Below are 13,074 nucleotides of genomic sequence, written 5' to 3' on the forward strand. Positions count from 1 at the left end.
TATAAAAGCAGGGAAGTCTTGCTACAACTGTACAGGGTATTGGTGAGGCCACACCTGGAATACTTCGTGCAGTTTTGGTTTCCATATTTACGAAAGGATATACTTGCTTTGGAGGCAGTTCAGAGAAGGTTCACTAGGTTGATTCCGCAGATGAGGGGGTGCATTGGAATTCAGAAGAATGAAAGGTGATCTTATCGAAACGTACAAGATTATGAGGGGGCTTGACAAGGTGGATGCAAAGAGGATGTTTCCACTGATGGGGGAGACTAGAACTAGAGGGCATGATCTTAGAATAAGGGGCCACCCATTTAAAACTGAAATGAGGAGAAATTTCTTCTCTCAGAAGGTTGTAAATCTGTGTAATTTGGTGCTTCAGAGAGCTGTGGAAGCTGAGACATTGAATAAATTTAAGACAGAAATAGGCAGTCTGTTAAACAATAAGGGAATAAGGGGTTATGGGAGCAGGCAGGGAAGTGGAGCTGAGTCCATGATCGGATCAGCCATGATCTTAATTGAATGGCGGAGCAGGCTCGAGGGCCCATATGGCCTACTCCTGCTCCTATTTCTTATGTTCTTATAATGCAACTTGATCTCAACACAGCGAGCACACAAGGAGGAGCAGCATATAGGGCAGCTTATTGGCCACTTTGGAGAAAGAGGGGAAAAGTTCCGAAAAAATAACACCATTTGTATTTATATCGTACCTTTAATGTTCCAAGGGGCAGGGGGAGTTGGACTCTATGCGGGGTGGGATAGGGTGAGTTGGACTCTGTGTGAGGTGGGGTGGGGTGAGTTGGACTCTATGGGAAGGTGGGGCGGGGTGAGTTGGAAGAAGGGGGGCCACCAGGAGATGAACTGCTGGAAAGCACGTCTGGTGAGGAGAGGGTTGGGCTCAGTTGCGATGCTCTCCACAGTTAAATGCCCTGCTTGATATTCATTCTGTTGGTTTGCCCATGGAAAACATTCACATGGACAAGGTACCAGAGGGGTTGCTGGTACCCCTGGGGCCGTATGTGAGCGCTTTCAGGGAAGCAAAGGAAAAAGTCAGGAAGTGCGGAGGGTGAGGGGAAGGTTTGGCCACATTTTACCCAGACACGGAGTCTGCCCAGCGCTGCGAGCTTATTCTCAACACATGCAATGTCATTTTAAACTGCGCGCTGCTAACAAAAGGGATGCCTCACTGGCTCAATCAACACGGAAACACAAGGGGAAAGAAAAACCCCAACTGAAGTGGAAACAATTCAGCAAAAACATTCGGATTAAAAATCCCCTGGAAAAACTAGTCACACGGGATAAACCTCGACGCAGTCACTGCTTCAAGCTGTGTCGGAGGAGGCATCGATTTGCTGGACTGGATACAATAATTGCCAAGGGTCGATTCCTAAAGTAATGCTGCCTTTTTTTTCATTCTTCGGCAGCACCCCGAGCCATAATGGGCAGAATGAAATAAGAAGAAAAATGACCCATGAACACCGTGAATTATACTCAAATGAATGAAGCATCTAAGCTAAATGTGAGCTGCAGCATCATCGCCCTGAAGCAAAGCATGATCATAAAGGAACGGGAAGCAACAGAGCATCGATGACAGTTAAAGGAATCTGCCCAAAGGTATTCACACAGAATGAGGAAGCGAAAGGACTATTGGAACAGGAGGAGGCCTCAGCCCCTTGATCCTGTTCCACCATACTATTAGATCATGAGTGATCTGTAACATAACTCCATCTATCCGCCTTGGTTCCATTCCCCTTAATACCCTTGTTAAACAAATATCTATCGATCTCAGTTTTGACATTTTCAAATGACACCCAACCTCAAAAGCTTTTTGGGGCTTGAGGGAGGAGGGCAGGGGTGGGGAGGGGGGGGCGAGCTCCCGATTTCCACTGCACCATGTGTGTGAAGAAGCGCTGTCTGACATCACCCCTGAACAGCCTAGCTCTAATTTTAAGATTATGCTCCCTTGTTCTGAACCCCCGCACCAGAAGAAACAGTTCCTCTCCATCGACCCCATCAAATCCTTGAATCAGCCTCAACACGATTAAATGACTCCTTAATCTTCTGTACTCGAGGGAGTCTAGTCCATCAGCCCCAGTATCATTCTGAAGAGGAGGCTATGGGTTTACAGGAGCCATATTTCAGCCCTGCTTTTTTAAAAAAAATGTACGCATCTATTTAATGTTCTCTTGTGGCATTGTGCCATTTCCCAGGCAGGAAGGCAGTCAGGTGACTTCCCCTCTTGCCTCCAACACCACTCAAGTCAACCAATAGATGGAGTGGTCATCATCATAGGCGGTCCTTCGAATGAGGATGACTTGCTTCCACACCAAAGGTATGAATTCACTGAAATTTCAATGAAGGACCCGATATTTCAGTCCTGAACTCCAGGGGTGGAAGATGCCTGCGCGTAGATTTTTTTTTTTAAACATCTGGTGACCGTTGCACATCAGCCACCACATGGGCTTGACAGAGCTAGGCCTTTATCCAGTGGCAAGGGTTAACCAGGATGACTGGAGACCTGCTCTGCTGCACGGACCGAGTGCGCACACATATCGCAGTGTGGGCTGGCCCGTGCTGTCCCTGGGCCCGCGGCTCTTCTGGGCCCTGTACCCTCACTTGCCACACCTCCGCCATTACTCCAGCCCACACTCTAACTGGCGACCTGCGCTTTGATGACTTCACCCAGTCGCCCACCTCAAAGTCGTCGCACACCACCGCAGGTCGGGAGTATGAAGAGCTGGAGCGCCAGGTCCCTGCAACATCGTGGGTCACCCCGACCTGCGACAGGACACCACCGCAGGTCGGGAGTATAATGAGCTGGTGCATGTCACCACAGCTTCCAGCGCGAGTATTCCCAAGTGAGCGACAACTTTGAGGATGGAGTGGTATGGTGCGGTGAGCAGGCGACTCTCCATCCCATTATTCCTCTCTCTCTCTCACTCAGGCAGGACCTGGCCTCTGCTTGCTCGCTCCCTCCCCACTGTCTGTGACAGCACAGTGGAGATAGGGCGATGAAGGTGCGGCCACTCACTCATTCAGCCTGAGTGAGTGTCCACACGATAGAGCTCACTGATCTAATGCACGCAGTGAAGACATTCCGCTCCGAGACATCACCGGCAACTAGGGAGCAGATTACTTTCACATTTACTGTGATTCCTTACATTCAAGGTTGGACCTTCTAGACTGGACCTTTTAAGATTGAAGCTCAGATACTCATCCAGGCTGAAATGTATGAAATCGCAATCCGCCTCCTTTGCAAGATGGCAGATAAATCAGTGATCTTGCACTTCTCTCAGACATTCGCGTCTATGGCCTACACACCTTCATAGTTTATCATACAGCACAGGAGGCGGCCATTCAGCCAATCGTGCCCATCCCAGCTCTTTCAAACAACGACAGGTTGAACCTCCCTTATCCAGAACAAGCCAGGTCCCAAGGGATAAGGGATTTTTCCAGACGAGGGGTGGTCACGTTAAATTGGATGGTACGGGTACTCAGCAAGGGAATATCAGGGCTGGCTGACTTGGGGCTGGGAATGCAGCAGAGAGATCATTGGGGGGCGGGGTGGCAGTGGAATCGTGGGGTCAGGTCAGCGATTGCGGGAGTCGGCAGTGAGGAAGGACTTCAAAGAGCAGTGCGGTCATCCCCCTGCAAAACAGATACACCACTTTGGGTACTGTTGAGGGGGATTATTCATCGGGGGAGGGCAGCAGCAGCCAAGTTCATGGCACCGTGGGTGACTCTGCTGCACAGGAGGGCAGGGAAAAGAGTGGAAGAACTATAGTGATAGGGGATTCAATTGTAAGGGGAATAGATAGACGTTTCTGCGGCCGCAACTGAGACTCCAGGAGGGTCAAGGATGTCTCGGAGCGGGTGCAGGGTATTCTGAAAAGGGAGGGTGAACAGCCAGTTGTCGTGGTGCATATAGGTTAAAAAGGGATGAGGTCCGACAAGACGAATTTAGGGAGCTAGGAGCTAAATTAAAAAGTAGGACCTCAAAAGTGCCACGTGCTAGTCAGAGTAGGAATCGCAGGATAGCTCAGATGAATACGTGGCTTGAGGAGTGGTGCAGCAGGGAGGGATTCAAATTCCTGGGACATTGGAACCGGTCCTGGGGGAGGTGGGACCAGTACAAACCGGACGGTCTGCACCTGGGCAGGACCGGAACCAATGTCCTAGGGGGAGTGTTTGCTAGTGCTGTTGAGGAGGAGTTAAACTAACATGGCAGGGGGATGGGGACCTATGCAGGGAGACAGAGGGAAGTAGAATGGGGGCAGAAGCAAAAGATAGAAAGAAGAAAAGTAAAAGTGGAGGGCAGAGAAACCCAAGGCAAAAAGCAAAAAGGGCCATATTACAGAAAATTCTAAAGGGGCAAAGTGTGTTAGAAAGACAAGCCTGAAGGCTCAATGCGAGGAGTATTCGGAATAGGGTGGATGAATTAACTGCGCAGATAGCAGTTAACGGGTATGATGTAATTGGCATCACGGAGACATGGCTCCAGGGTGACCAAGGCTGGGAACACAACATCCAGGGGTATTCAACATTGAGGAAGGATAGACAGAAAGGAAAAGGAGGCGGGGTGACATTGCTGGTTAAGGAGGAAATTAATGCAATAGTAAGAAAGGACATTAGCTTGGATGATATGGAATCGGTATGGGTGGAGCTGAGGAATACCAAGGGGCAGAAAACGCTAGTGGGAATGTGTACAGACCACCAAACAGTAGTAGTAGTAAGGTTGGGGACAGCATCAAACAAGAAATTAGGGATGCATGCAATAAAGGTACAGCAGTTATCATTGGTGACGTTAATCTACATATTGATTGGGCTAACCAAACTGGTAGCAATGAGATGGAGGAGGATTTCCTGGAGTGTATTCGGGATGGTTTTCTAGACTAATAAGTCAAGGAACCAACCAGGAAACTGGCCATCTTAGACTGGGTGATGTGTAATGAGAAGGGGCTAATTAGTAATCTTGTTGGGCGAGACCCCTTGGGGATGAGTGACCATAATATGGTAGAATTCTTTATTCGGATGGAGTGACACAGTTAATTCAGAAACAAGGGTCCCGAACTTAAGGAAAGGTAACGTTGATGGTTTGAGGCGTGAATTGGCTAGAATAGACTGGCAAATGATACTTAAAGGGTTGACGGTGGATAGGCAATGGCAAACATTTAAAGATCACATTGATGAACTTCAGCAATTGTACATCCCTGTCTGGAGTAAAAATAAAATGGGGAAGGTGGCTTAACTGTGGCAACAAGGGACATTAAGGATAGTGTTAAATCAAGGAAGAGGCATATAAATTGGCCAGAAAAAGCAGCAGACCTGAGGAGTGGAAGAAATTTATAATACAGCAGAGGAGAACAAAGGTTTTAATTAAGAGGGGGAAAATAGAGTACGGGAAAAAGCTTGCCGGGAACATAAAAACTGACTGCTAAAGCTTTTAGATATGTGAAGAGAAAAAGATTAGTGAAGACAAACGTAGGTCCCTTGCAGTCGGATTCAGGTGAATTTATAATGGGGAACAAAGAAATGGCAGACCAATTGAACAAATACTTTGGTTCTGTCTTCACGAAGAAAGACACAAATAACCTTCTGGAAGTACTAGGGGACAGAGGGTCTAGTGAGAAGGAGGAACTGAAGGATATCCTTATTAGGCGGGAAAGTGCGTTAGGGAAATTGATGAGATTGAAGGCGGATAAATCCCTGGAACCTGATAGTCTGCATCCCAGAGTACTTAAGGAAGTGGCCCTCGAAATAGTGGATGCATTGGTGATCATTTTCCAACAGTCTATCGACTTGGGATCAGTTCCTATGGACTGGAGGGTAGCTAATATAATACCACTTTTTTTTTTAAAAAAGGGAGGGAGAGAGAAAGCGGGTAATTATAGACCGGTTAGCCTGACATCAGTGGTGGGGAAAATGTTGGATTCAATTATTAAGGATGAAATAGCAGCGCATTTGGAAAGCAGTGTCATGGATTTATGAAGGGGAAATCATGCTTGACAAATCTTCTGGAATTTTTTGAGGATGTAACTAATAGAGTGAACAAGGGAGAACCAGTGGATGTGGTGTATTTGGACTTTCAAAAGGCTTTTGACAAGGTCCCAAAGAGACTGGTGTGAAAAGTCAAAGCACATGGTATTGGGGGTAATATACTGACGTGGATAGAGAACTGGTTGGCAGACAGGAAGCAGAGAGTCGGGATAAATGGGTCCTTTTCAGAATGGCAGGCGGTAACTAGTGGAGTGCTGCAGGGCTCAGTGCTGGGACCCCAGCTCTTTACAATATACATCAATGATTTGGATGAAGGAATTGAGTGTAATATCTCCAAGTTTGCAGATGACATTAAACTGGGTGGCGGTGAGCTGTGAGGGGGACGCTAAGAGGCTGCAGGGTGACTTAGACATGTTAGGTGAGTGGGCAAATGCATGGCAGATGCAGTATAATGTGGATAAATATGAGGTTACCCACTTTGGGGGCAAAAACGCAAAGACAGATTATCTGCATGGTGGCAGATTAGGAAAAAGGGAGTTGCAACAAGACCTAGATGTCATGGCTCATTGGCATACAGATACAGCAGGCGGTAAAGAAGGCAAATGGTATGATGGCCTTCATAGCTAGTGGATTTGAGTATAGGAGCAAGGAGGTCTTACTGCAGTCGTACAGGGCTTTGGGTGAGGCCTCACCTGGAATATTGTGTTCAGTTTTGATCTCCTAATCTGAGGAAGGACGTTCTTGCTATTGAGGGAGTGCAGCGAAGGTTCACCAGACTAATTCCCGGGATGGTTGGACTGACATATGAGGAGAGACTGAATCGACTGGGCCTTTATACATTGGAGTTTAGAAGGGTGAGAGGGGATCTCATAGAAACATATAAGATTCTGACGGGATTGGACAGGTTAGATGCGGGTAGATTGTTCCCGATGTTGGGGAAGTCCAGAACCAGGGGACACAGTCTTAGGATAAGGGGTAGGCCATTTAGGACTGAGATGAGGAGAAACTTCTTCACTCAGAGTTGTTAACCTGTGAAATTCCCTGACGCAGAGAGTTGTTGATGCCAGTTCATTGGATATATTCAAGTAGGAGTTAGATATGGCCCTTACGGCTAAGGGGATCAAGGGGTATGGAGAGAAAGCAGGAAAGGGGTACTGAGGGAATGATCAGCCATGATCTTATTGAATGGCGGTGCAGGTTCGAAGGGCCAAATGGCCTACTCCTGCACCTATTTTCTATGTTTCTATTTGTTCAAGTCGGAGTTCTGATCATGTGCCACCCGTTGGCCAAGAATAGTTCTGGATGAGGGGTGGTTCCGGATAAGGGAGTTCTGGATAAGGGAGATTCAAGCTGTACCCAATTACTTCCACTCCCCCGCTCTTTCCCCAAAACCCTGCAATTTTCCTCCCTTCAACTATTTATCCAATTCCCTTTTGAAAGTTACTATCTGCTTCCACCACCTGTCCAGGCGGTGCATTACAAATCATAATTCGTAACAATGTAATGATTTAATTTGAATCGTTTGTAGACAGATTTCTCTCTAAATTCTCCTTTGTAAGGAATCACCCAGAAATCTTCCAAGCACGGGGCACAGAGGTGAATATATGTAGAGAAGACACTGAGATGTGCATATTGGAATTAAATAATTGACTTTATACAACAGCACATAGTTATCAGGGAGAATGAAATGGGTTTGTGCGATGGGTAAGTGAATTAATTAGATAAAATCAGCAACGAAAATCCATTTAATTGTGAGTAATTCAGCCTCTACTAAACTCAAGTAAAAATAAACTTCCCATTCACGAGGAATTTACAATTTACCTCTGAACACATTTAACATGAGGAAACATTGAACAAGCCTGCTACATCCACAGACCATGTACAATCTACTCGATTATGGACTCGACCACATTGAATCTCCTGAGAGAAAATCATCAATACTCTCTGATCCTCAAAGATCGGCAAGCAAAACTCCAGATTACATATCCAACCATACTCTTCAGACCTTGGCAGCTGCTCTCTCTCCCCCTCCCTCACACCGCAGTCACACAGAAGCCTCCTAGTTCACCTCCATCTGTACCCACCTGTGCAACCAATCCCACTCCTAAACACGTACTTTTCTGGTGCAATTGTGAAGGAGTTCATCGACACAGTAAGTCCTTTTACTGAGAGTCCGTTCCGCATACCCCCCTGCTCTATGGTGGGGAGAGGATTCTCTTGTGTGTTCCTGGCTGAGGTTTATTAATTGAGCCCCGTGTCCTCTAGTGCTGGGCACACAGTCCAATTTAAATACTCTGCTTCCATCGACATCATCTTCTCTGCCTCTCACCATTTTCAAGTCCCAGATCATGGTTCTCCACAATCATTTTTTACAACAATAAAGTTAAATTCAGAGTCTTTCCTCCTAACTTAAAGCCCCGAGTTGCAGAATAATCCTGTAGCTCTACTCTGAACCCTTTGCAAATCAAATCACGAGAATTCAGAGGACTGTTGCTTGCAGAAGTTGTACTTAAAATCAAACTTTTTCCTTGAAGAACATGGTGTTAAATTGTACCCATAGCTGCAGTTCACAGGACATCATGAAAAAACCATCCAATCCGGCATCAACTGCAGTGAGGCCCTCCAACCCTCCAAGAACTCTGCATTTCAATTCTACCTTCATGTGCATCCACGATTTCCTTCACTTCTCAATTGGCAGCTGTGTCTTCAGCTGCCTAAACCAAGCCCTTAAATCCCCTCACTTTACCTCTCTGTCCTCCTTTAAAATGCATCTCACTACCAAGCTTCTGGTCACCTGCCCTAATTACATGCCTTGGTGTCAAATTTAGTCTGATAATGCTCCTGTGAAGCACCGTGGGATGTTTTACTATATTAAAGGTGCTATATAAGTTCAAGTCGTTGTTATTTGACAAAGGTGGATAAATGGTCTTTGAAATAGAAATGTCTGGATGAAGTTTCATACAATGAGTGTAACATTTCACTTAAAACACATTGCCATCGCCACCTTACCTTGAGTGGGTTGACATGTACCTAGGTTTCTGAGCTAATCCATATAGTATCGGAGCGTTCTGTGAATACTGACCAACTTGGCACTTACTGGAAGGGTTCAATGGTGTGGAGGAAGAAATAGGAATGTGCAGCTCTGACTGGCTACTTTGGCAACTGTTACTCTCGTACGAATCGTGTCCTTCTGTCTGTCCTGCCGGGGAGGAGGCGATTTCTGCCAGCACCTCCAGGTCTTTCAAGATCACCTGGAATCACAAATCAACGTCGCCCTTAAGAGACTCAACAGAATCAAACAAAGTGAAATATATCTCAATGTTGCTTAACATTTCCATATGCAGTCTCAATCCAATTCTTCACTGGCAGGAGAAGGAACAGAAAGGAAACCAAGCACCACAGATCTATAATCATGACTAGGAATGATTCAGAGTAACGTTCTAAAACTGGTTATATAGAGCACCTAGACTATAGGGTGCATCAGGATTCAAGTAGTTATATGGTTGATAATGAAGAAGAAAGCCGCAGACTGCAGGAAGATATCAATGTACTGGTCAGGTGGGCAGAGCAGTGGCAAATGGAATTCAATCCAGAAAAGTGTGAGGTAATGCATTTGGGGAGATCTAATAAGGCAAGGGAATACACATTAAATGGTACAACACTGAAAAGTGCAGAGGAACAAAGGGACCTTGGAGTGCAGGTCCACAGATCCCTGAAGGTAGCAGGACAGGTAGATAAGGTGGTTAAAAAATCATATGGAATACTTGCCTTTATTAGTCGAGTCATGAAACATACAAGAACAAGGAGGTTATGCTTGAACTGTATAAAACACTGGTTAGGTCACAGCTGGAGTACTGCGTGCAGTTCTGGTCACCGCATTACAGGAAAGATGTGATTGCACTGGAAAGGGTGCAGAGGAGATTTACAAGAATGTTGCCAGGACTGGAGAATTTTGGCTATGAGGAAAGATTGAAGATGCTGGGTCTGTTTTCTTTGGAACAGAGGAGGCTTAGGGGAAACCTGATTGAGGTGTATAAAATTATGAGGGGCCTGGATACAGTGGATAGGAAGGACCTGTTTCCCATGGCAGAGGGGTCAACAACCAGGTGGCAGAGATTTGAAGTAATTGGGGGGAGGTTTAATGGAGATATGAGGGAAAATTTCATCACCCAGAGAGTGGTGGGGGTCTGGAACTCTCTGCCTGAAAGGATGGTAGAGGCAGAAACCCTCACCACATTTAAAAAATGCATGGATGTGCACCTGAAGTGCTGTAACCTACAGGGCTACGGACCAAGAGCTGGGAAGTGGGATTAGGCTGGATAGCTTTTTGTCGGCCGGCGCGGATACGATGGGCCGAATGGCCTCATTCCGTGCTGTAAATTTCTATGATTAAAGATTCTAGCACACGCCCATTATCCTATACATGGACAGATAGGGTTCTGGGAAAGTGTTCTTCCACCCACTTTGTTCCTCTTCTGAGCACAGCAGCTAATGCTAGGGTACAGTTGCAGGATGCACAACAGGCCATTTATCATTTGTGAATGAAGACAATATCCACATTTGCTCATTTGCCAGTGGGGTGTCACAGGACAGTGATGAGAGGCAGAAATACGGGCTTCCACTCCAGAGCAGTGCTGAGGGAGTGCTGCACTGTCAGAGGTGCTGTCTTTCGGATGACACATTAAACCGAGGCCCCGCCTGCTCTCAGGTAGATGTAAAAGATCCCATGGCACTATTTTGAAGAGGAGCAGGGGAGTTATCCCCAGTGTCCTGGCCAATATTTATCCCTCAATCAACATGACAAAAAACAAATTACTTTGTCATTATTACATTGCTGTTTGTGGGAGCTTGCTGTGCGCAAATTGGCTGCTGCATTTCCCACATTACAACAGTGACAACACTCCAAAAGTACTTCATTGGCTGTAAAGCACGGAGACGTCCGGTGGTTGTAAAAGACGCTATATAAATCCAAGACTTACTTTCTTTTTCCCCTCCTCCAAGTATGTTGAGGGCAATTGTAGCAGAACAGCTTGCAGGCGGAGAGGAGGACAGGCTGGGGCTACAGCCTTGTCCCTGCTGGCCTCGGATATCCACTTACACATTCCTTTCACCAACTGAGATTCGGTCAGTTCCTCGAGTTTCTATTATGCAGTTTTTGGTGACAGGCATCAGGTTCCTACAGTCAAACCATTCCCTCAATATTGTGCTTCACAGCACATTGAGAGCTGGGCTTTATCTCAATACAAACTGGTACTATCCTTCCCTCTCACCTTATTTACCCTCCCTCAGTGCTGGAGTTCTATTGCTCCCACTTAGAGAACCAATAACAACTTTGGCTTCTCACTGAACTTAACTTTCCCTAGCCACGGACTCCATCCCTCTCCCCAACTCCTGTCGGAGGCTGAACCAGACTGTTTGCAACCTTGGTGTCATATTTGACCCTGAAATGAGCTTTCGACCATATATCCACAGCATAAATAAGACCGCCTATTTCCACCTCCGTAACATCGCTAGTCTCCGCCCTTGCCTCAACTCATCTGTTGCTGAAGCCCTAATCCGTGCCTTTGTTACCTTTAGTCTGGACTATTCCAACGCACTCTTAACATAGAAAATAGGTGCAGGAGTAGGCCATTCGGCCCTTCGAGCCTGCATCACCATTCATCATGATCATGGCTGATCATGCAACTTCAGTACTCCATTCCTGCTTTCTCTCCATACCCCTTGATCCCTTTAGCCGTAAGGGCCATATCTAACTCCCTTTTGGAGCTATCTAATGAACTGGCCTCAACAACTTTCTGTGGTAGATAATTCCACAGGTTCACAATTCTGTGAATGAAGAAGTTTCTCCTCATCTCGGTCCTAAATGGCTTACCCCTTATCCTTAGACTGTGACCCCTGGTTCTGGTCTTCCCCAACATCGGGGACATTCTTAACCACTAAATTCCCGTTTTAGTTACAATTATTTAATTTAAAATGATCGGATAATTGTTTGAGTTATATTGAGTTATCAGTAATACACCGCCCTCGAGTTGGAAACTCGAGTTCAGCTGAAAGCAGACCAGCTGCCTTTAGCCCGAATTAACGGCCACTAAAACAAAATGGTAAAGGTGTAGAGGTTACGCAACTTGTTCAAGCTGCAATCAATTCACTCTGCTCTCCACACTCTGGCCCTTTTTCTTGTATGATGCTAGTCAGCCAACTTAAAATAGGAAGACACACAATTCTTTCCCACTTCCAGGGGTAGCACTGGGAAAGATTGATTCCAGCTCCACGTACCCATTTCAAAACCACTTTGTGCTGCCTCTGAGGCTAAAAGACTTTGGAGGGAAAGGTGTGGCCTCTCACATTCTACCCTATGTAAACTAGAGGTGATCCAAAACTTGGCTGCCCGTGTCCGAACTCGCACCAAGTCCCACTCACCCATCACCCCCCTGTGCACACTGACCTACATTGGCTTCCAGTTAAGCAATGCTTCGATTTCAAAATTCTCATCCTTATTTTCAAACCCCTCCATAGCCCCGCCCCTCCCTATCTCTGTAATCTCCTCCTGCCCCACAACCCCACAAGATGTCTGCGCTCCTCTAATTCTGCCCTCTTGAGCATCCCTGATTATAAATCGCTCAGCCACTGGTGGCCGTGTCTTCTGTTGCCGAGGCCCCAAGCTCTGGAACTCCCTGCCCAAACCTCACCGCCTTTGTACCTTTTTCATTCTTCAAGACATACCTCTTTGACCAAGCTTTTAGTCACCTGCCCTATTTTCTACTTCTGTGGCTTAGTGTCAAATTTTTATCTCATAATACTCCTGAGAAGCACCTCAGGACGTTTCACTACGTTAAAGGCACTATATAAATACAAGTTGTTGTTGTAACTTTGGTTAACATACTGATGTCGATCTCTGTTGCTAAGTTGCATCACAGGTAAAATTCAATAAACACTAACTTAAAAACCTTGCAATTTAGGTCCATTAGAAAGTAACAGTATACCCAGGGAAATTAAAATATAAGTATAATTTACGCCTCATTCTGATAAAGGACTGATATATACAAGTGTTAGCTTGGCTCATTCTGGTAGTACCGCCACCGC

The 13,074-nt window shown here is 46.1% G+C and overlaps 1 protein-coding gene across 2 annotated transcripts in view; it reads right to left on the reverse strand.

Annotated features, from left to right (window-relative positions):
• vac14 (vac14 homolog (S. cerevisiae)) overlaps positions 1 to 13,074 on the reverse strand; it is a 406,574-nt gene that overhangs the window by 218,300 nt on the left and 175,200 nt on the right. For both annotated transcript variants that reach the window (XM_070897766.1, XM_070897765.1), the window contains exon 14: positions 9,089 to 9,242. In XM_070897766.1, the coding sequence (XP_070753867.1) occupies positions 9,089 to 9,242 (154 nt within the window). The remainder of the gene's footprint in view (positions 1 to 9,088; positions 9,243 to 13,074) is intronic.

The sequence above is a fragment of the Pristiophorus japonicus genome, chromosome 13 (genome assembly GCF_044704955.1).
Source record: "Pristiophorus japonicus isolate sPriJap1 chromosome 13, sPriJap1.hap1, whole genome shotgun sequence".
NCBI classification, from domain to species: domain Eukaryota; kingdom Metazoa; phylum Chordata; class Chondrichthyes; family Pristiophoridae; genus Pristiophorus; species Pristiophorus japonicus.